This window comes from Muscardinus avellanarius (genome assembly GCF_963383645.1).
Source record: "Muscardinus avellanarius genome assembly, chromosome: 9".
Lineage (NCBI taxonomy): Eukaryota > Metazoa > Chordata > Mammalia > Rodentia > Gliridae > Muscardinus > Muscardinus avellanarius.
The window spans coordinates 24,613,682-24,638,112 of record NC_137795.1 but is presented as its reverse complement, the minus strand read 5'-3'; the positions used below and the strand labels follow the sequence as shown (position 1 = coordinate 24,638,112).

At 37.8% G+C, this 24,431-nt stretch overlaps 1 protein-coding gene across 1 annotated transcript in view; it reads right to left on the bottom strand.

Moving 5' to 3' along the window:
• Positions 1 to 11,933: 11,933 nt before the first annotated feature.
• The window catches only part of SUGCT (succinyl-CoA:glutarate-CoA transferase), a gene marked incomplete at both ends in the record, with an annotated part of 986,025 nt that continues 973,527 nt past the window's right edge, over positions 11,934 to 24,431 (bottom strand). Inside the window, one exon of the mRNA XM_080701949.1 lies at positions 11,934 to 12,097. Within this exon, the coding sequence (XP_080558075.1) occupies positions 11,934 to 12,097 (164 nt within the window). The remainder of the gene's footprint in view (positions 12,098 to 24,431) is intronic.

Here is a 24,431-nt window from a genome sequence, read left to right as displayed (position 1 = left end):
AAATTTTTGGCTGGAATTTGTTTTCTTTCAGAGTTTGGAATATGTTACTCCATGCCCTTCTGGCTCTCATAACTTGGTTTGGGAAGTCTGGAGTTATTCTAATTGGTTTGCCTCTGTATGTCACGTGGCCTTTTGTTTTTGTTGCTTTTAAGATTCTCTCCTTGGCTTCCACATTAGTCATTTTGACAATTATGTGGCGTGGGGATCCTCTTCTTTGATCCTGTCTAAAGGGAGTTCTATAAGTTTCCTGGACCTGTGTATCAACCTCTTGCTCTATGTTTGGAAAATTTTCTGCTATTACTTTCTTGAAGAGATTGTTGATCCCTTTGGTTTCACCTTATTTTCCCTCCTCTATTCCAATTATTCTTAGGTTAGCTCTCTTGAAATGGGCCCATATTTCTTCAATGTCAGATTCCTGCTGTCGGTTTTTTTTTTTCTAAATTAGAAACTATGCGTTCATTTTTGGAATGGTCATCTTCAAGAAGCGAGATTCTATTCTCCATGTGATCTAATCTGTTGTTTATACTTTGAATTGAAGCCTTCACTTCATTATTGCATCCTTTATCTCTTTTTGACTCTCTCTAAATTCTTTTCGAAAGTCCTCTATTATTTCTAGAGTTATTTTCCTAATTTGATCTTCTAGAGATCTTTGGATTTCTGTGTTATCAGATTCTGATGTTGTGGGGTTGTGGGCATTCACTGCTCCATTGTTATTTCTCTTTCCCATGATTTTGGATGTTTGTGCCTTCTCTGGGTTCTTCCCTGAGTCACTATGAGTTCACTTAAGATGTTCTGGATCTCGAGTCTGTGGTATCTCAGTCACCACTACTCCTTTACTGAGTTGTATCACAAAGTCTCAGACCCAGGGAGTCAATTGAGGCTGCTTAGACCGTGGTGGGTGCCAAGTTGGGTGTTCTCTAGCAGGGAGTTGTGACTATGGTATGATATCTCTGCCACTGCCACTCCCCCACTGGGCTGCACTGCTAAAATCTCCGACCCAGGGAGACTATTTGCGCAAGTCCCTGGGAGTGCAGTACTGGGATTTCTCCCCTTGGGGCCGCAATTTGACTCACGTTTGTTGAGTGCGCTGATGGAGCTGTAGTGAACTCGGTGGATTCGCTGCTGCCGCCACTGGCAATATGGCACCACTGCCACGCCCTCAGCCGTGATGTGGCCTATTTCTTCTCTGGTTTTGAGCTCCGCTGAGTCCCTGCCAGGTGTGCTGTGCCCGGCCCTTGGGAGCTTTAGACGCTCCTTGCACCGGAGAAACTGCTGACTGCCGCCCGGCTGTTCAGCAGCGGCTTACCTTGGCTCGCTGTCCACCCCTCCTCTCAGGCGTCTGGTGGCTGGTTGTGTGGGTTGGTCTAGGGCAGTCTGGTGAATTCGCCGCTGCCGCCATCAGTAAGACACTGCTTCTGCATCCTAGGCCGCGAGGCCAGAATACCTCCTCTCTGGATTTGAGCTCTGTTTTGAGTCTCCCTCCTCTCTGGAGCCTGGTGCTGCTAGGGGAGATGTAAGCCGCGCCGCTCTGGCCGCTCTGCGCTGTGGCTCAGGCTGCTCCGCACCACGGGTCTGGCCTCTCTGGCCTCTCTGGCTGCTCTGCACCGCGGATTCAGCTGCTCTGCACTGCGGGTCTGGCCACTCCGGCCGCTCCGGCGGTTCCGCGAAGCGGCTCTGGCTGCTCCGGCTGTTCTGTCTGCTCCTCTCTGGCTGCTCTGGCCGCTCCTCTCTGGCTGGTCTGGCCGCTCCGCTCGGCTGCTCCGGGCGCCCCGCTTCGCGCCGCGGCTCTGACTTCTCTGCGCTGCGGCTCTGGCCGCTCCGGCTCCTCCGGCCGCTCCGCGCCGCGGCGGGCACGGCCCTTCGGGCTGGTTTTTTTCTGGTGTCTTGTTTTTCCAGCCCTTTTTCTCTGTCCCTTGTATTTACCGTTTTTATTTCTTTGCTGGTGGTGTTTTCTGGCTCTGAAAGGCGCTGGTTTTGTGGTAATAGAGTTCGATTGTTAGCGGGACTTGTAAGTGCAGCTTTCCTCGGTCGCCATCTTACCGGAAGTCCATGAATCTCAGATGAATTCTATAGGACCTCAAAAAAGATTTATTCTTTTCAATTTGTTTAATACAAAAGATGGAATACTTCCTAATTTGTTCTACAAATCCAGAATCACTCTGATATTAAAAGCAAATAAAGATACTTCAATGAAAGAAAGTTACAGATAAAATTTTTAATGAATATAGACACAAGAATTCTATTTTTTTTTTCAGTACTGGGGATGAAACCAAGAGGCATTCTACCTCCGAGCTATACCCCCAGCCATATTTTTCATTCTTTATTTTGAAACAGGGTCTCACTGAGTTGCAAATGGCCTCACTAAGTAGCTCAGGCTGTCTGTGAATCATGATTCTCCTGTTTCAGCCTCCCAAGTGCTGGGATTACAAGCATGCACCACCATGCCTGGCTTAAGAATTCTTAGTAAATACTAGCAACCCAAATTAAAAACATATTAAAAAACTACCCACCATGACTAATTTTATTAATTATAAAACCATAAAGCAGTAACTTTAGGGAATTGGGGGTGGAAATTGACAAATATAAACCTATCCAAATGATAAAGTTAAAAATAACTAATAATAGAGTGAAATAGGAAAGTATGTACATTCTGTCAGGCTATACTAAGAGGATCCAAAATCACCTATGAAATTTCTGGATCTGATAATGGTCTTTTCACAATACCAAATTGAGGGACATTAAACAAAGTCATTGCATTGTACCATTCAGAAATGCCAAGATCATAAAACAAGTCGATTGGGGAACTGACTCAGACTGAAGTGGACTAAGAAAAATGACAATTATGACATAAAGTTTTGAAATGGATCCTGGACAAGAAGAAAAAAATTAACTCAGCACGTGATAACTTCCCTGGTTGTATATGCTCAAGGAGTCAAAGACAGCAAATAAAATGTATAAACTACCTCCAATTATTGTGAACCTCAGAAAAAATATTCTACCCATGGATTTATTGACAAACAGGAAGATATACTGACCCCTTCTTTTTTCTCCAATACTTTGAACATGTTCCAGAGAAACCGAAACCCAAAGAATTCAACTGTACAGTTTACTGCTATATATTCTTATTTTGCAAGACTACATTTTTTTAAAAAATTTAATTTGCTCATAGGCTTGGTTTGCATGCAAAAGCACATTTTCCTACTAATACAATTTAAATTCTTATTGAAGTCATATACATCATTCTTAGCATCTCCCTTACTTTTTCTCATTTGTGCAAGAATCTGAGATTAAATTGAATATGAACATCACTCATGTTATAACATTTTTTATGCTTTTGATAAGTCAAAGTTTATTTATCCTGAATTGCCTCTCTCTCCATTTCTTCTAGGTTCTTTTAGAACTGACAATTGTTCTCTAATACACCAGATTATAATACCTTCGATGAGAAACCCAAGTGCATTAGAATCTCTCATTATTTTTGTTTTTTTAGGCAATGGTCTTTGGAAGATTTGCTTCTGATCTACTTCATCAGGAACGTCATGACTCCATTTAACATTTTATTTATTTATTTTAATTTTTTAATTTTTAATTTTTTATATTTTTATTAGTGTATTGTAATCATACATCACATTGGAATACAAGACTTGAAAGAATATACAAGCACACATCATCCAATTAGCCCTTATTCAGCCCCCATCCCATTCCTTCCCCCTCCCTCGATCCCATGCTTGATTGGTGATTATCTTTGATACATTTGTTTATGTACCCCCTGAGTTTTAAAGAGGTTCCATCCTCCCCCATTCCATCCCCTCTGATTGGTCACCTTAATTGCTTCACTATAGGGCCCTTTCTATAACTCAACCTCCTCCTGTTACTCCTTTCCTCCTAGTTTTTGCTAATTAGGGGAAGCATCTGGTTTTTATTTTCTGTGATATTTCTCTGTGCATGCCACATTGCAAGTTATGATCCCCCTCTTGATGGCCCCAGTACTGGCCTGGCCACCTGGAGGACTCTGATCCCGACCTCGCTGGCTCCAGCACCAGCCTTTCCTCATGGGAGGCCCCAATTCTGGCCTCAGTGGCCCCTGCCTAGCCTAACCCCTTGGCTGGCTCTGATCCTGGCCTCGGAGGCTCCAGCACCGGCTTTGTCTCAAGGCAGGCTACAATCCCAGCCTCGCTGGCCCCGGCACCAGCCTAACCCCTCGGTGGGCTCTGATCCCAGCCTCAGAGGCCCCAGCACCGGCCTTGCCTCATGGCAGGCTTCGATCCCGGCCTTGTTGGCCCCGGCACTGGTCTAACCCCTTGGCAGGCTCTGATACTGGCATCGGAGGCCTCAGTAGTGGCCTTGCCTCATGGCTCCATTTAACATTTTAAAAGAACCAAAAAATCAGCTGTTGTGAGCAGAACCTTATAAGTTCAATTCTTATAGAAGTATATATTCCTTTAAAAGAATATATTCTTAGAATTTTATATAGGTAAAGGGGTTTACTGCCCCCCTGAGAGGGAACCCTGATAAGACTGTTGAAGATTCTGCATGTAGTATTCAAGATAAGCTGATCCTTTTTGGAATCCTATTATTTCTGAAGCATTTGCAAAGTTGGAAACTATTGGATTTGGTTATTTACTTATGCTCTTGATCTGATTTTAATATTTCTGCCCTATATACCTTCAATATCCCCCCCAAAGTCCTAGCATCCCTAAATTTAAGGACATCATTTAAAAATTGTATTCAAGGCAGTAATTGCAGAGGAGCAATTCATCACACTGAAAATGGCAGATCAGAAAGCATGTGAGGGTGCCCACACTGACAAGATGCCCTCTTTGGGGAGAACACTTATGAGGCCTTCCCAGGCAGTTTTATTAAATGACTTACTACATGTTCACCATGTATAGAACAGTGCCTTATACAGAAGAACTGAATAGATCTAGTCATCATCATCATCTTGTAGTATCAAATTTAATACCGATTAGAGAATACATGAAATGACCTGATAGTACTGCTGAACTTTATGCATTCTAAGAGAAAAAAGTTATGTGCATGTACTATATATATATATATATATATATATATATATATATATATATATGTGTGTGTGTGTGTGTGTGTGTGTGTGTGTGTGTGTGTGTGTGTGTAGTTATTCTAAACCTTCCATTTTGTGCAGGAAATTAAAGGTAATAACTCTTGATGACTGTCAGAGTCCTCTACCTCCCATAACAGGGCCTATTCTAGATCTGAGAGCTCTTTTTTTGCCAAATTAATAAACCTTCCCCCAGAAATGCACCCACACAGAGACCCACCAAGCTACTCATTTCACCTCAAGTCACCTGGGTCATATGAGAGTAGCTGCAAAAAGCACTGAGCTTTGACTGCTGTCACCTCCCTGCAGTTTGTGGAGTTCAGCAAACTGATCCATGTAGTGAGTCTCTAGCACCCAAGTCCTGGGCCCACATGCCTATAATGGGGTGTTCCAGACTATAGAAACTCAAACCAGGGAACCAGACAAAATATTTGGCTCTTGGAAGATAGAAAACATGGGCTAAGAGGTGAAAGCCCAAGCGACTAGTTATATCAAGCTCTGTTATGCTTTTAATAACAAAATTCTGTACTTTCCTTGGGCTCAAACTTTCCCATTGCACAGTTAAGCAAGGAGGTCAAGATTTTAAGGATACCCAGGTACTATTTCCAGATTTGGACTTCTAGGTTGTAACACTTCTGTCTTGCCCTGTTGTCTATACCAAGCATGTTAGGCTCTATGCAGGGCATAGTTGCCTACCCAGAGAAAGAGTTCACTTTTACTTCCAGAAATAAAATGATTTTTTAGTGGTAACCTCAAATTAGAAGCTATAATTTTTATGACCTTCTCCAAGTAAGAAATACCATAATGTCCATTTCAAAGGTTCTATCAAGAACAGCCAGGAAGTTCTTTATAAAATCTAAAAATATAAATCTAAGACTGTCAGGGCAAATATGTGTTACACATGTTGCCAAGTCTGATACCAAGAAATGCTATAGAAATACAGATTTTTCTTTAGGGTTCACAAAGAGGTAAAACAACAATTTACATTAATTTCTTTCCTTTCAAAGCTCAGTCACATGACCTAAGGCTGAATGTCCTGCTGCAGGATAAGCCCAGTGCAAAAGGAAGGGGTGTGGGCAACAGGATGAAGAGTAGGAAAACTGTTTCTCCAATCTATGTAGTTAGGAGCCAAAGAAACCAACAGATTGTCATGTGGTTAACTCACAAAGAAAAGAAAAAAGAGGGGGAAAGGGAGGGATATGTCAAATGTTGGATCCCTTTGTAAGAATAAAGCAAAGGGAGCCATGAGGATCCCATCATCCTGCTTGACAGATGGCAAAGCCAAAGCAGAGAAGTCACTGTCCTGGAGGCCATCTCACTGAAACAGCCAGGGACAAATGATTAATCACCACCTGAAAGTCAAGTAAGCCTTTTTAAATAAAGCACAAGAAACCAAGCCCAAGGCCAAAGCTAGAGCTGAAACAGGACAATCCACTGTGATGCCCATTTCATCCCCTAATGAACTCTCCAAACCGCAGCACCAAGACTCCAGCTGTTTAGCTGCTCTAGCATCTGTGGCTGGGACAAAGAGTCTAGACTCTGCTCTATATCCTATTTTAATATTGTAAATTTACTTTTTTCCTTCTTGGAACTGGGGACATGTGACAGAGAGGTAATACGCCTGAGGGCTCTGTTACTCCGAGAAGGCATTTGGAATACTCCTTCATTTCATTTCTTAGGTTTCAAGAAAGTTTAGCCAGTTACTAAAGAATTATTCCACCCTGAGATTAATTCAAGATTGCTCATTGAGGTCAAGTCATGGTCAGAATTACTGCTAGTTGTCTTGAAAATTACTGAGCAAGTTCTATTTTTCTGAAGGTCAGCCACATGTTTTGGGATTCATGGTTTTATAACAAGAACCTATACCTCTATGTGTGTATGTCTATGAGTATTGGGAGAAAAAGAGAGATGAAGAGAATGAGGAGATTATGAAGATAAAGAAGAGGAGGAATGCTGGGCGTGGTGGCGCATACTTGTTATCCCCGCGCTTGGGAGGCAGAGACAGGAGGATCGCACAGGTTTGAAGCCAGCCACACACGCTGGCTTAGGGGACCCTGTTTCCAAAATAAAAATGTAAAAATAGGTCTGGGAGTGTATCCCGGAGGTAGAAGGGCTTCCAGGAACCCCAGTACCATCAAAAAATAAAAAATAAAAAAAAGAAGAATAGGGGGAATGAAATGAAGATAAAAGGGAAGGAAGAATGTTCAAATAATGGGAAAAAGAAAGGTAGAAAAAGAAGCATCCAGAAATAAGACAGTAAGAGGCAAAGGCGCAATAACAAGATGGCAACAACTGGTCACTTTACACAGAGGCAAATTTCTTGTTCCATCATTTCAACCCTAAGGTCTTAATGAATGGCAAAATAATATCTGTCTCTCAAAAAATATTGAGGTGAATCAAGTCTGTCTTCTGAGGAAAGTTTGAGCTTTTCAGAAACTGCCCCTTTCTTGGCGCCTTCATGTCAGACTGGGCTTATCCTGCACAGGGTTCTCTGGAGCATACAGAGGGAATGTGCCCTTGCCTCTGTCACTCCAGGGTATGCTCTTCTCCCTTCGCTGCTAATCAGTTTTACCTATTTAATGCTCTACTTCAAATCTCTCCTTTGTTGTGCTCATTTGAGTGAAGTAAATGTATTAATGCAAACTCTAAGCATTCATTTGTCTATATTTCAGCTCCCTACAGTGATAGTGTAGGACATATTTTGAATAGGAGTCAGGAGATATGTGTCTATTGGAGTTGCTAATATTCCACTAATATTACCACATAAGCATGTCCTTCACACTACCAACCTTTTATAAAAGCACAGGGACATTTTTACTCAGAAGACAGTATGGTGTGCCTTCATGGAGAAATGATTTATGTGTCTTACCAGAGTAGTAATTTATAAAGCACTAAGCCTAATTCTGATATAGTAGAATTGTAGGAAGAAATGTGATTGTATTATAGTGCCTCAATGTAAGAGTTTTGGTGATATAATTTTGTTTTTCCTAACTGGTGGAATGAAAAGATATATAGCTTTATTTATTTATTTATTTATTTATTTATTTATTTATTTTATTTTTGCAGTATTAGAAATGGAACCCAGTGGCATTCTACCTCTGAGCTACACCCCTATCCCTATTATCCCTATTTTTTAGTCTTTTTAGTTTTTGAAACAGGCTCTCACTGAGTTGTGAAGGGCCTTGCTAATTAGCTGAGGCCGTCTGCAAACCATGATCCTCCAGTCCATCTGTGAACTGTGATCCTCCACGTCTCCACCTCCTGAATGCTAGGATTACAAGTGTGCACCACCACGCCCAGTTTATACCTTTATTTTTTAACCTCATTTTCTTCCTGATCAAAAAATGATTGCACCAATACAGGCACTACAAAATTAAGGAGTGAGCTTGATATTATGACCTCCCAAAGATCACTGACACTACAATCAATATAACAACTAGTCTTTTTCAGGACAATTATATCTTATGAATCCCACTGGTTATAAGTGTCCACTACAACCATGAGTCTACCGTGAATGGAAGCCAATGAAAAAATGAAAGAGGAATGTCATAATCTTGTGGGATAAGTATGAAAAGTAATATCCAGGCTGACAGTATAGAGGACCAGGAATGTATATTTTTTCCAAATTCCTCTCATTTTCCATTGAGAACCAAGTGTGAGCAGTTCTAAAAAGAGGCTAAAGATCTGAACAATCTGGTCAGCCCAGTGCCTGGTATTTATTCTTATACCTTTTGAGACAATTATCTGTAGAATGAGCCCTGTGAATAAAGGAAGCACTGAGCCCTGTGGGAGAGGTGATCAGTAAGACTCACATCTATAAAGCTTTCAAAGTGCACTACATGCCAAAGCCTAGACACAAAATAGTCAATGGTGAAATACCAAATTCTCCTGAGATATCATTGGGTAAAAATTTCCCTAAGAAGATTTTAAAAGTTGGGATACTGATATCTTCATGCAAAAGCCTTTCTTGTCATACTATATAGGCTTAGTAACCTAGTATCTTACTACTATATAGCTTATATAAGAAACCCTTTGTTTTCTTAAGTCATGCTTGTAGCTCTAACCCCAGTAGATGGCTCAAAGAAAAGATGATACTGGGATACTCACACAAAGTCGATCAGTGTTCATTTCTCTTCTTCTGGGTAAATATTCAGCATATATAGCTTGATGAAAATTTTCATGCTTTATTAATTAGAAAATCATGGTAATAATAAGTTTAAGAACAAACAAAATCAAGGTAAAGAATCTCATTTGCTTGTAGACACCTCCCTAGTTCCATAATGATTAACCCACTAAGTTTCAAGAAATTTTCTAGGCCAACCTCAGACACAAACCAGCCAGAAGGCAGGCCTTGACACAAATTGAACTTGAGCATATGGTATCTTAGTAGTGTGTTCAATTTGGAGAATGTGTAAGATAATAGGCTCTGATAATTAAAACAGCACATTTGTTTATAAGCATAACTTGATCTGGGGCATATTGCTAGAAATTTTAGCAGACACAATGTTTCTTTTAGGACTAATTATCCATCTGAACTTGAAACATATTCTGAATTACTATTTTCGTTAACTCACTAGAGTTAAGTGCTTTCTGTTGGATGGGTAACCTAATAGATTCATAGTTCTTCTGGATCATTTTGAACCATGTAGATGGACATCTAGAGAGCTACATATCTGGTTAATCTGGAGACATAGTCTTTGTTTCTGTGATGACCCTTCCATGTCTGTAGACTGCTGTCTTTATTGACTTTAAAATTTTATAATAATTTTCTGGCCCCTATGCATGATAAGGTTCCTACTACATATGGCTATCCAGATATTTAGTTATTTCTCAATCACTGAGTAATTTGTATTTTGGAATAACTATGTGAATCCTTGGGAGATATAGATCTGTCCTTCAAGAGATGTGGTTTTATCAATTCTCTGTGTTTAACCTGTTATGGTTAGGTGTAGACTGTTTCCTGAAGAGCTCATGTATTACTGCTCAGTTGATGCAATTAAGTCATGAGGGTTATAATCTCATCAGTGCATAAATCCATTATGATGGATTTACTGGATGGTAAGCTAGACAGGTAGGGTGTGGCTGAAAAGGGGGGGGTGCTGGTGATGTGCCCTTCGGGACTGTGCTTTGTCTTTGAATCTCTGTATTGTTTGCATTCTCTTGCTTATGACTTCCATGATGAGAGGATATAGCCTTGACCTCTCCCTCTCTCTCCTTTCTGCTGTCATGCCCTGAGATGGGCTGACATGTTCATCCTATCATGGACTGAATCCTGAAATCTCCAAAATTGTGAGACAATTAATTTTTCTCCCACAGAAGGCATCAAACTATCCTGCTATGAATGGAATTTAAACTAGTGGAGTACCAGCAGGAGCTCTTCAGAATAAGATATCCACAAACAGTTAAGCAGGGAGGACAACAACCATTTCAAAATTAGTAGGCATGCTTCTAAAACATTTCCTGAGGACTTTTCAGAAGTTAAGCTTTTTTATTCACTTGGAATACTTAATTCTAGAAATATATTGGTTCTTATAGCATAGATAAATGACTCAAATTATTCCAATCGAAAAGAAAAAACATTAAATCATATTTTGGAAGATTAACATCTGTAATTTAGCTTTCAAATACCACTTGCTATGTAATGAAATTGCTTTAAAGTATATGTGCCTAACAGCAATGAGTTGAGGTCAGATCAGGATACTCATCACTGGGTTTCTGATTCCCTGGTCTCTACCTGGGCTTGACAGCCTTGAGTGACAATTTATCCTGAATATATGTCCTAATCACTTTTCACCTTCCAGACTATATATTTTTCTATACTTTGAATTTTTTTATACTTTTAATTTACTGACAAACTAAAATACCAAGGCATGATACAGTCTTCTAGAGTGGATGGCTGGATTACAAAGAAATGTTTTCTTATCATTTTCCAATTTATCATTATTTATATATTATTTCATATGTAGAGAGTCAATGATAACATTCACTTAAATACCTGTTTCATTTGAACATAGCTCAAAACAAGGTACCATTTGAAGAATCACTACTCACCCACTCATGAAATGAGATACCTACAACCCAAATGCATTGGTAGAAACTGATTTTCTATCATATAACATGAAATCACAAGATAAATACAATATAAAGCAAATATTTACTACCAGAGGGGAGAATGGAGCTCATTTTTTAATGGACATCAGCAAAGTTCATGGTTTATAGACTAACAAAGGGTTCCTGAGCTCAAAATTAAGTTATTCTGTTTAAAATCAACAATAAAAAATGTCATACTGCTTATTGCTTTTACTTCCTAACAAAGGTTTAAATAAAGACTTTATGGACAAGTAGAAAATGTCAAGAGATCTACTCTTTTTCAGGCCTGTGTGGGCAGAATGTGCAAACATTTAGGCCTTTAATGTAATTAGAATGATAAATTTATTTTTCCAGAAAAATATTTTTTAAAGTTTAATTTTATTTCTAATTGACAAATAGGAATTATCTATATTTGGGGGGTACAATATGATGTTTTTATACACATACATTATAGAAATATCAAATCAGACAATATATCCATCACCTCAAATGTTTATCATTTATTTAGAGTAAAATCAAAATAATTATATCACAAAACTTCCACAAATACACAATTAAATCATTATCTGAAAAATAAATTGTAGGGAATAAAGGTGGGGTACATTTGAAGAACTTTATACTCTGGGCATATAAAGTAGAAAATCTGGAGCAACTATAATTCTGCTTTTTAGTGGCATCAAAATCAGGGAAAAGATTCCAGATGAGTATTGCCTTGCCAGAAAAGGAAATTTAGATTGCATTTTTGAGAAGCAGCATTTTTACTTTGTCACTTGGCTTCATGTTGGGTCACCACACCAGCACTGAGCAGCTCACCAATGGTCCTGTCATCGTATCTGAGCACCTCCTTCAGGATGTGCGTCGTGTGCTGCCCAAGCAGGGGAGGTGGCCTGGCCTCTGACATCTTGAACTTACTGTATCTCACAGCTGGGCCTGCCAAAGGAGGGAAAAGCAGGAAGCCTGTTAATGACTAACTAGGAAGTTAATTACCTAAGCAGCCTGGGGAGTTCTAAACAAATGCCAAGAATATCAGTGCCAGTTACACCCTTGCAGACACACCATGATTGTGGAAAGAAGTGTATTTTTGCAAGTGGTTTTCTTGACTCAGTTTCATCAACTGTGCATTGGTTGTCTGACCTGATCTGTCTGTCACCATGCAATGGCCTGCATGTTTGTGCCTGCCATGCACTAGGCCTATTCAGAAGCTATCCTGCCTATCACAAAGATCTTCAGAGGTAAGACAACCAACTCTGGGTCTAAGAAAACAATCACAGATACAGAGTATCACCTAGAAATCTGACCTGAGCTGAAGACAACCCAGAAGGCTACCATTAAATGTCTATTCTACAGTTACAAGATTTAGTTCAACACATTTTAGATGAACTAAGCTTCATTCAGTCTCTAGTTCATGTCTTTTGACAGAAAAAGAGTTGATATGAGTGTGCTTCCATGTTAATTAGATCTTGGGTTAGGATTTCAGGGCTCATATTTTCTATCAGGTCTGACTGACAGGGATACATCCCTTAACTTTCCAGAGCCACAAGTTCCACAACTATAAACTGAATATACTAATGTTGTCCATAAAGACTCAAGATAAAGATTTAATAGAGATAATAGGCAAAAAGTATGAAATAAACATTCTATAACCAATAATAACAAAACTTACTGGTTGCTATAATTATGAAAGTTTCCATAACAGCTCTCTTGAAGCTTGTAGAATAACTGGAAAAGGACATTTATTACCAGCTATTAGCTGAGCCCTAGGTCACTTTAAACAAGGTAACTCAGATAATGCATTTAACAAGGGCTAGAAATGGCTGTTATTATTCATGTTCTTTACATAAGAATATAAGAGGCCCAAAAGCTAAGGTTTCACACAAGATAACATGGCTATAATAGAGGCAGGATGAAAATCCATGTCTACTAAAACTGTCTCTTATTCAAATCCACCTTCCATAGAATCAGTGGCCTCTTCTTATTCCTCCCTTCTCCATGGAAAATCTGAACATTGGGGAACATGTTTCAACAAGTTTTACCTTGGTTGTTTCATTCAAAAAAATGCTATTTATATTGGTTGTCCTTTATGTCTCATTTGAATAGGCTTCAGGGAAACAGATAGTATCCCAAGATGACTTTACAAAACAGCACATTTCCATCTTTTAATTTTTTTTTCAGATTCAAGATGGAGCATCATCCACCAACATAAGTTAACAAACCATTCCTGTGAGTAAAGCTGCTGCACTCAGACACAGGGGCTTACATGGCAAGGAAATAAACTTGGGAGGGCCTGACACCTTGAGAGCTTACTATCAGACACAGCAGAAACTTGAATTAGTAAATAGTTCTTAGAGAAAGAGGAAACTATAGCCCACAGTTTGAGAAGCTGATATAGAAACTGTAGGGATCACTGTGGTACACTGACTAGTGGTGCCAGGAGGAAGCAGCACAGATGAGTTATGAACTCCCGGAGCAGTGAACTCACACCTGGTTGTGTCTGGGAACAACAAATCACCAGCACCTGAGGCCAGCAATGGGTCCCGAGAGTGGCCACCCCAGTCAGGGGTGGTGTCCCTGGAGCCAAGGAACTGAGCCACTCCAAGCCCTCATTTGGAACTGAGAACTCTCTTCCTGCCAGACCTTAGGCCTTGGGTTGCATGTGACAAAAGCACCATATCAGCCAGACTGTACCAGGAGGCCAGGGCACCATTTGATCAAAGCCAAAAGATGGGAGTTTAATACTTTCTTCACCAACAGAGTTTGTTCCTGGTGTTTATGTAAGCTAGTGACTGAAAGTACCTCATGTGATCATAACAAGTAGATCTATATTGGTGTCCCAGAGGCCATCAAAGCTCAGCGGGCCAGCCGGGCATGGTGGCACACGCTTGTAATCCCGCTCTTGGGAGGCTGAGACAGGAGGATCACACAGGTTCGAAGCCAGACTCAGCTACTTAAGCTTTAAGCAACTTGGTGAGACCCTGTTTCCAAATAAAATATAAAAAAGGTCTGGAAGTATAGCCCGAAGGTAGAAAGCCTCTGGATTCCACCCCAGTACCACCACCAAAAAAAAAAGCTCAGCAGGCCAGACCAAAAGTTTGGAACATAGCAATTGCTGGCTTTTCTGAGCCTAAACCCACTGATCACAGAGGCTGGAAGTCAGCACTCTGAAGTAGCACAAGCTCATAATAAGCAGAGTAGCAGTGATTTCAGGAGTGCATGATTTCCATTCAGGAGGCTGCGGACCCTGAATAAAGCATCATAGTTTTTGTCCTTGTGCAGTTTGGCCCAGGGCAGCACAGTGATCTGCAGCTAATCAAAGACTACTACTTAGCTGCACTAAACACTATAGTTAAAGAGACTCTTGGGGAAAGACTCAAAAGTTTGAGTATTTGAGTCAAATTGGTAAGGGTGAATATTTACTCCTAAGTATAGATCTTACTATAAAGGAATAGCAAATAAACACAGGACTCACACAAAAAGAGGAAGAAGATGACAAGGCATCAGAAACACAAACCCAAGAACTCTAAAATATGAGAGCAAGGACCAATGAGGGAACAATAAACTCCCACAACTCAACAACAAGGGATCACTGATACTGATCTACAAGAGATGCAAGAAGTATAATTCTGAATTCTGATCTTTGATATGGTGAAAGGCTTCATATTAAGTGTATAGAAAGTAAAATAGAAAATTGAGAGCTTAAGGAAGAATAAGAAAGAGGCATTGAAGAAAACGAAGGAGTCAATAAAAGAATTGAAGATAGCAATAGCGAGAAATTCTAAAGATTAGATGAAATGAAAAACAAACTATCACTGTTAGAAGATAGTTCATTCAAAACCAAAAGCACAGTCAACAGTATACAGAGGACATTACAACAACAGAACCTAAATATCCAACAATGATAGAACAATACAAAATCTCCTACCTTATGTACAAAAGGCATTGAAGAAAAGATAGAGGCACAGACCAAGGCTATCCATAATCTCTTCAGAGAAATAATTTCAGAGAATTTTTCAAACATGAAAAAAGACTTGGAAATTCACATACAGGAGACATACAGAAGACCATTAAGACAAGATCAAAGTAGAACCTCCCCAAATCATGTAGTAATCAAAATGACTAACATAGAGTCTAGGTAAAGAATCTTCAAAGCAGTGAGAACAAAATAACAGGTGACAATCAGGGGCAAGAACAGATGATAATCAGGTGAAAAACAATAAAATTCACTGTATACTTCACAACCCAAGTGATGAATACCAGGAGAGACTGATATGAAGTACTCCAGAACCTAAAAGAACAACTTCCAACCAAGACTTATGTATTCAGCAAAAATATCATTTAAAATTGATGGAGAAATAAAAACCTTCCAAGATAAGCAGAATCTTCAAAAATTCATTACTACCAAGCCAGCACTAAAGAAAATACTTAGAGAAATAAATCACAAAGAAGAAAAAAGAAAGAAATTCCAAAACCAGAGAAGAGGGGATCTCCATCAGGTAGGCAATTAATAAAAAATAATAATACACAAAACAGAATAAAGAACACAAAATGACAGGAAACAAAATAATATTTTAAATAATAACATATAATGTCAAAGGGCTTAATTTGCCAATTAAAGACATAGACTGGCAATGTGGATTAAAAAGCATAATAGAACTATATGTTGATTGCAAGAAACTCACCTTATAGCCAATAATATCTACAGGCTAAAGGGTAAAGGATGGAAAAGATACATAATGCAAATGGAGATGAAAAACAAGCAGTTATAGCAACACTGATATTTAATAAAAACAGACTTTAAGCTAAAACACATCAGGAGAAACAAAGTAGAGTACTTCCTATTAATTAAAGTAAAATTCCAGCAAGAAGATATAATAATAGTAAACATTTAGACCCCAAATAAGGGTGTACCCATATTTATAAAACACCACTCATGTCACTAGATCAATCTTTAAGACAAAAGTTGACTAACATCTCTTCAGACCTAAAGAACACTAAAAAAACAAATGGACCTTATAGATGTATACAGAATATTTCAATCAGCAACAGCTGAATACACATTCTTCTTAGCTGCCATGGAACCTTCTCCAAAATAGATCACATCCTGGGACACAAAACAAGCACCAACAAATTCAAAATATGTAATATAATCCATTGCATCTTTTCAGATCACAACAGAATGAAAGTAGAAATCAACAACAGGAAGACCAAAATAAACTATATGAATACATGGAGATTAAATGATACACTCTTGAACAAGGAATAGATTCAAATAGCAATAGAAGGGAAAATAAAATAATTCCTGGAATTAAATAAAAATAAAGATACAACATATCAAAATCTATGGGACATAATGAAGGTGGTGTTAAGAGGAAAATTCATAGCATCAAGTGCTCATATAAGAATAACAGAGGTTGTGACTTCCGGGAAGATGGCGACCGAGAAAAGCGGGGCTTAAGAGTCCCGCTAACAACCAATCTCCATTACCACAAAAAGAGCGCCTTTCATAGCCAGAAAACACCATCACCAGAAAAACAAAAAAAACCACCAGGCTCCAGAGAGAAAGCGGACTGAGAACAGAGCTCAGGGCCACAGAGGAGACACACGCGCCCGAGGACGCGGCAGCAGCGCCATACTGCCGGCGGCAGCGGCGAACTCAACGGACGGCTACAGCAAGCCAGGTGAGCTGCTGCGGAACAGCCAAGCGGGATCTTTCGGCACAGACAGCATTTAAAGCTCCCAGTGGCTGAGCTCAGCACACGCTGCAGAGATTCAGAGTGGAAATCAAAACCAGAGAAGAAAAAATACGCCAGCCTCATGGCCGAGGGCGTGGCAGAGGCGCCATATTGCCACCGGCGGCGGCAGCAGCAGTGAATTCACCGAGTCCAGTACAGCTACATCTGCGTACTCAAGAACAGTGAGTCAAATTGCGGGCCACAGAGGAGAAATCGCAGTATTGGGCCTCCTGGGACTTGACCCAGTGAGGGAGTGGTGGTGGCAGAGATATCACACCATAGGAGAACGTGCAACCTGGCACCCCCCATAGTTTAAAGCAGCCTCTATCGACTCCCTGGGTCGGAGACTCTGTGATACAGCCCAGTAAAGGAGTAGTGGGGTCTGAGATACTACTGACTCGAGATCCAGAACACCTTAAGTGAAGCCATAGTGACCCAAGGGAAGAACCCAGAGAAGGAACAAACCTCCGAAATCATGGGAAAGAGGAATAACACTGGAGTAATGAATGTGCACAACCCCACAACATCAGAACCTGATAAAACAGAAAATCAGAGATTTCTAGAAGATCAAATCAGGAAAATAACTGTAGAAATAATAGAGGTGCTTCGAAAAGAACTCAGAGAGAGCCAAAAAGAGATAAAGGATGCAATTAATGAAGTAAAAGCCTCAATTCAAAGCACAAACAACCGATTAGACCACATGGAGAACAGAATCTCGCTCTTAGAAGATGAGCAATCCAAAAATGAATGCATAGTTTCTAATCTAGAAAAAAATATCCAACAGCAGGAATCTGACATTGAAGAAATATGGGCCCATCTTAAGAGAGCTAACCTAAGAATAATTGGAATAGAGGAGGGAAAAGAAAGTGATACCAAAGGGATCAACAATCTCTTCAAGGAAGTAATAGCAGAAAATTTTCCAAATATAGAGCAAGAGGTTGATACACAGATCCAGGAAACTTATAGAACTCCCTTTAGACAGGATCCGAGAAGAGGATCCCCACGCCATATAATTGTCAAAATGACCAATGTGGAAGCCAAGCAGAGAATCTTAAAGGCAACAAAAACAAAGGGCCAACTGACATTCAGAGGCAAACCAATTAGAATCACTCCAGACTTCCCAAACCAAGTCATGAGAGCCAGAAGGGCTTGGAGTAACATATTCCAAACTCTGAAAGAAAACAACTTCCAGCCAAAAATTTCCTATCCAGCAAAACTTTCTATCAAATTAGATGGAGAAATAAGAAGCTTCCATGACAAACAGAAACTGAAGGAATTTATGTCTTCAAAACCAGCGCTAGAGAAAATACTCAAAGAGATTAACTACAAAGAAGAAATAGGTAACACTCACCAGAACCAGAGAAACAAGAGTTTCCATCCAACAGACAACTAAGATTGGTTATCTGTGGAGATTCATTATTTATGTTAGTCTTTTACCTATCTCTAAGTTGTATTGTTTGCCTTTATTGTTAATTTTTAGGATTTCTAGTTGGAATATTAATATACCTTCAGATATAGCATTTGGAAATATCTTATCCAATTCTATTAGTAACTTTTAACTCTGTTTACATTGTCTTTGGATATACAATATTTTCTTTTATTTTTTAGGGAGTTTGTATATTCTTCTGTTGCCTGTGCCATTGAAATCATATCCAAGAAATCACTGCCAATTTCAATGTTGTGAGGTTTTATGACCCAGATTTTCTCCTAAAAGTCTTAAGATTTATATTTAGGTCTTTTATCTATTTTGAGTTAATACTTGTATATGGGATTAGGTAAAGGTCCAATTTTATTCTTTTCCATGTAATTATTATTTTTCAACAATATTTAGTTAAAAGATTATTATTTCCACCACCAAATGTTCGTGGAAACCTTGTCAAAAATAACTTGACAATATAGGGAAGAATTTAGCTCTAGGCTTGTATTTAACTCCAATGGTCTATATATCTGCCTTTAGAACAGTACTACACTGTTTCAATTATTGTAGCTTTATATGGTTTGAAATCAGAAAATATATATCTGCTAGCTTTGTTCTTTTTCAAGATCGTTTTGGGTATCTAGAATTCATATTCCATATTAGGATAGATTTTTTTCTGAAAAATAAATATATAAATATATGATAGTTTCACCTAAAAAAACAAAAAAATATGCTCTAGTAAGAAAGAAAGCAAAAAGAAATATTGAAAGGCTATCTTTAAATCATCAAAAGCTTGGTATCAGACAAATGAAACTGTTATGTGAGATTATCATTTTTAATTTTGGATAAATTGCTATAATACTAGATGTCAACCACTAAGCCAAGCATGGGAAGGAGGGATGGGGAGAGAATGGGGTGGGGATCGGGTGGGGGCTGACTGGGCGATGTGTGCATGTATGTCTACAAAAGTTTGTATCCCACTATGATGTATGAATACAGTGCACCAATAAAATAAAATTTAAAAAAAAAAAAAAAAAAAAAAAAAAAAAAAAAAGAATAACAGAGATTTACAAAATAAACAACCTAGTGACACACTTTAAGGACCTTGAAAATAGGATCAGCCTAATCCCAAAGCCAGTAGAAGGCAGAAAACAATTAACATCAGAGCAAAAATAAAATAGAGAATAAAAATATAAAAGGGTCAACAAATAAAAATGCTGGTTCTTTAAAAAGATTACAAAGATTGACAAACCTCTAGCCAACATAGTCAAAAGAAAGAGGGAATCAACCCAAATCATTAAAATTAGAAATTAAAAGGAGACATTACTACAGACAGTAGGAAATTTGAGGGATAACCAGAAGATGTTTTGAAAATTTATATTTCAGTAAACTGGAAAACAAGAAATAAATCAACAGACTTCTAAAAACATCATAAATCTACCCAAACTGAGCCAAGAGAATAATATAAAACCTGAACCATTCAATAGCAAACAAAGAAATAGAAACAGCACTAAAAATTCTGCCATCAAAGGAAAGCCCAGTTCCAAATGACTTTCCAGCTGAATTCTACAAAACTCTTAGAGAAGAACTAAACCCAATACTTCACAGGTTATTCTATGGAATCAGAAGTGTGAGATTCTTCCAAACTCCTTCTATGAAGCCAGTATCACATTAATACCAAACCCAAATAAAGATACCTCAAGAAAAAATATTTCCAATATCATTGATGAACGTAAATTCAAAAATTATACACAAAATACTACCCATTCACATTCAAAATCACATCAAGAAAATTGTACACCATGACCAAATTGGTTTCATCCCAGGAAAGCAATGCTGGCTAAACATATGCAAATCAATACATGTTGTTCACCTCACAAATAGAACCACAAAAATTACATGGTCATATCAATGGATACTGAAAAAAATATAGCAAAATACAACACTCATTCCTGTGAAAACCATTACAGCAAATTGGAATTGAAGGCACCTATCTCAACATTATTAAGCAATATACAATATAAACCCAAAGTAAACATCATATTTAATGGAGAAAAATAACAGGGATTCCCTATAAAATCAGGAACAAGACAAGGATGCACACTATCACCACTTCTTTTCAATACAGTCCTTGAAACTCCTTCCAGAGCAATAAGACAAGAGAAGGATATCAAAGGAATTCAAATAGGAAAAGAAGAATTAAAATTCTTTGTTTGCAGATAACATGATCCTATATCTAAAAGACCCAAAAAGCTCAACTAAAAGACTACTAAAGCTTATTAATCAATTTGGCAATGTAGTGGGATACAAATCAATGAAATCAGTAGCTTTTCTATTTGCCAACCATGAATCCACAGAGAAAGAAATACAGAAAACATTCTCATGCAAAATAACTCAAAACCAATAAAATACCTAAGAATAAACATAACAAGAGGTAAAAGACCTCTACAATAAAAATTACAAAACACTAAAGGAAGAAGTTGAAGACCTTGAAAAATAAAAAGATCTCCCTTGCTCTTGGATAGGCAGAATGAAAATAATCAAAATGGCCATTTTACCAAAAGTGATTCATAGGATCAATTCAGTGTGTATCAAAATATTAACATCATTCTTTGCAGACCTAGAAAAATCCATTATAAACTTTATATAAAGAAACAAAGGACCCAGAATAGCCAAAGCAATTCTTGGTAACAAGAACCATGCAGGAGGCATCACAATTCCTAACTTCAAATTATACTACAGAGCTAAAGTAATTAAAACATCATGTCATTGGCACTGAAACAGGCTTATAGACCAATGGAACAGAATAGAAGATACAGAAACTAACCCACGTATTTATAGTCAATTGATCTTTGGAAAAGGGGTCAAATACATACACTGGAGGGAAGACAGCATTTTCAATAAATGGTACTAGAAAAACTGGCTATGCACTTATAGAAAAATAGAACTAAATCTTTACCTCTCACCCTACATATAAATTAACTGGAGATGAATCAAACCTGAAAGTTAGACCAGAATCTATGAAAATTTTAGAGGAGGGCATAGGTTCAACATACCAGCATATAGGCACAGGTAAAAACTTCTTCAACAAGACTTCCAAAGCTCAAAAAATTAAAACAAGAATTAATAAGTGGGATGACATCAAACCAAAAAGTTTCTGCTCATTAAAGGAAATTATTAAGAATCTAAGGAAAAAGCTACAGAATGGGAGATCTTTACCAGCTATCCTTCTGACCAAGGTCTAATATCTAGAATAAACAAAGAACTTTAAAAAATGCTTTACACTAGAAGAACAAATAATTCAATCAAGAAATGAACAATTGAATTGAATAGACATTTCAGAAAAGGGGAGATACAAAAGGTCAATACATACATGAAAAAATGTTTAACATCATTAGCAATCAGGGAGATACAAGTCAAAACTAAAGTGAGATTTGATATAACCCCAATAAGAATGGCAATTATAAAGAAGTAAAAAAAAAAAAACAATAAATTTAGGTGAAGCTGTAGGGAAACTGGCACTCTTCTACATTGCTGGTGGGATTGCAAACTATTCCAGCCACTATGGAGATCAGTGTGGAGATTCCTTAGAGATCTAGGAATGGATCCACCATATTATCTGGCCATACCACTACTGGGTGTCTTTCTAAAGGAGTTGAAACCAAAGAACTACAGTAATATATGTATGCCCATGTTTATAGCATCACAATTCACAATAGTCAAACTATGAAACTAATATAGGTTTTCACCAACAAATGAATGGATTAAAAATTATGGGAAATACACACAATGTAATTCTACTTGGTAATAAATAAAAATAATATAATTTTCAAGAAAATGGAAACCTGGAGAACATTATATTGAGACTAGCTAATCACAAAGAGTGAAGGATCATATGTTTTCCTTAATGTGAGAAGGATACAGGGGAGCAAGGGAGGAGATATAAGGGTAGAAGTGGAGGAAGATTTAGGTTCATTAATAAAAATACTACCATAGACTATGTGTATACATGTGAATACATACTAACATCAATCTGGGTACTCTGTATTGGAGAGAGGGGAATGGGAAATGGGGACAACCAAGAACATGTTCTTGTATGTCATTGACAACATGATTTACATTATAACATGAGACTATAATGTATAAATAGAGGCACAAATAATTAAAAAATAGTCAGACTTGTAAAGAGAGTTTTGCTAAGACAATTTTCATGGAAAAAATTATAATGATGAATAGTCTAGCCTTGCAACTGATCATAATTACATAGATTTAGACTGTAGTATCTCTGCTTCAGAGAAATTAAAGATCATCAAATGAGTCAGATTTCTGAATATTTATGACAATTCCCCAGGAAGTGATGTATGAAAACTGTTTTTCTAGGCTACTGATGATTTGAGGAGCCTATTAGTAGAAGTAAAACCAAAGCAAATGTAGGTAATGGAATGTCTTTCAGTCAAGCAGAAAATATGTTTGAACTCTTTGGATGATCATATTAATAAAAAACTTTTGCATATGTCATTTTTGATAGAGGTAGCATTCACAGATTCCTAACACTCTCAAGTTGAACCTTCATGTAATGCATACCATCTGCTGCAGACCAATGACAACTTCCAGTTGATGCCTAAAGTTTTCTCTTCTTTTAGTCTTAGTGAATTGGCATTTCCACTCATATTTTCCTTTAAATACACTAGTGTGTGATTGCTTTGTCAATAGTCTGTTTCTGTTTTTAAAAGTTGGATCCAAATGTAGCATACATTGAGAGACAAGATCCAACACTCAAATGATCAATGCTGATAATTTGATGTTTTAAGGATTTGATCCTTACTCATTGATCCTTTAGATTCTGTTTCATTTTGACTTATTTTAAAAAATTTTAAATACAAAATTTTTCATTGACATGAAGGACTACACCGAGAGACTGTGAGCTTCCTGAAGTCAATGTCATGTGGCTTTGTACTAACTAAATTTCCTAAAGCAAGACTATAGAACAGTATGAGTACACCAAGAATCTAGGTTGGAACGCATTTACTACTGCTGCTGCTGCTAACAGTAAAGAGGTAGTAGAGGTCACTGTAGCAGCACTACTTTTTCTTAAGATTGTAGACATGCCAACCACACACCAAAGTCTCATCACCCCATATAATCTTCACAATTCAGTCTATGGGGCAAACTATTAGCAGCCATTGTTTCTAGGTTAGATCACTAAAGGGAAGTCTAAACAAAAAGTAAAAGTTAGGAGATTAAAATAACATCCAAGTTCACACATCTAGAAAATGATAGAATCAGGATCCAATTTCTCAGATCTCCTTTGAATTAAAAAACTTTAATCTTTCTCTGCTCTCTCTCTATCTCTTACTCTCTATTTACAAATATATCACATCTATATAATATATCTATAATTTATGGAAGTAAGTATATATGGCCTAAAATTAGGCATGTCAAAGTGAACAGTTCAGAGACATTTTAGTATATTCATTATACTATGTAACTACTACCTCATCTAGTTCAGAAACATTTCCATCACTCCAACATGAAACCCCATACCCAGTAAGAAGTTTCTCCCTATGCTTTCCTCCTCCCAAACCAGGAATACACTAGTGCACTTTCTGCCTCTATGTATTTATCTGTTATAGATATTTCTTATAAATAGAATCATATAATATATGCCCCTTTTTGCCTGGAGTATTTCACCTAGCAGAATGTTATTCTGTGATCAAACAAGGGAATTCTTCAGTACCAGCCATACCAAAACTCATTTCAATTGAATACATTCCACTACACAACCTACTTTCCTGTTAGATTTTAGATCTACACTGAAGGTAGTGCTACCAGCTTAGGATGAAAGATATGTAGCCCTTTATACAAAACATTTCAAAGCACTAAACTGGTGTAATGTTATTATTTGGCAATTATTTAGACTACCTGGGATAAAGGTATCTCTTCTAGCCTATTTTATAAAAGGAGAATAAAGGCCCCATAAAATACATTTCTTACAAGAAGTAAAATATGTTTGATATTATTATTTATACTTAAAATCCAGAATGATTTATTGTATCTTTAATTTAAAAAAAGATGATCAAGTCATACGTTCTTAATACTTTGGGTAAAGTAACATGTG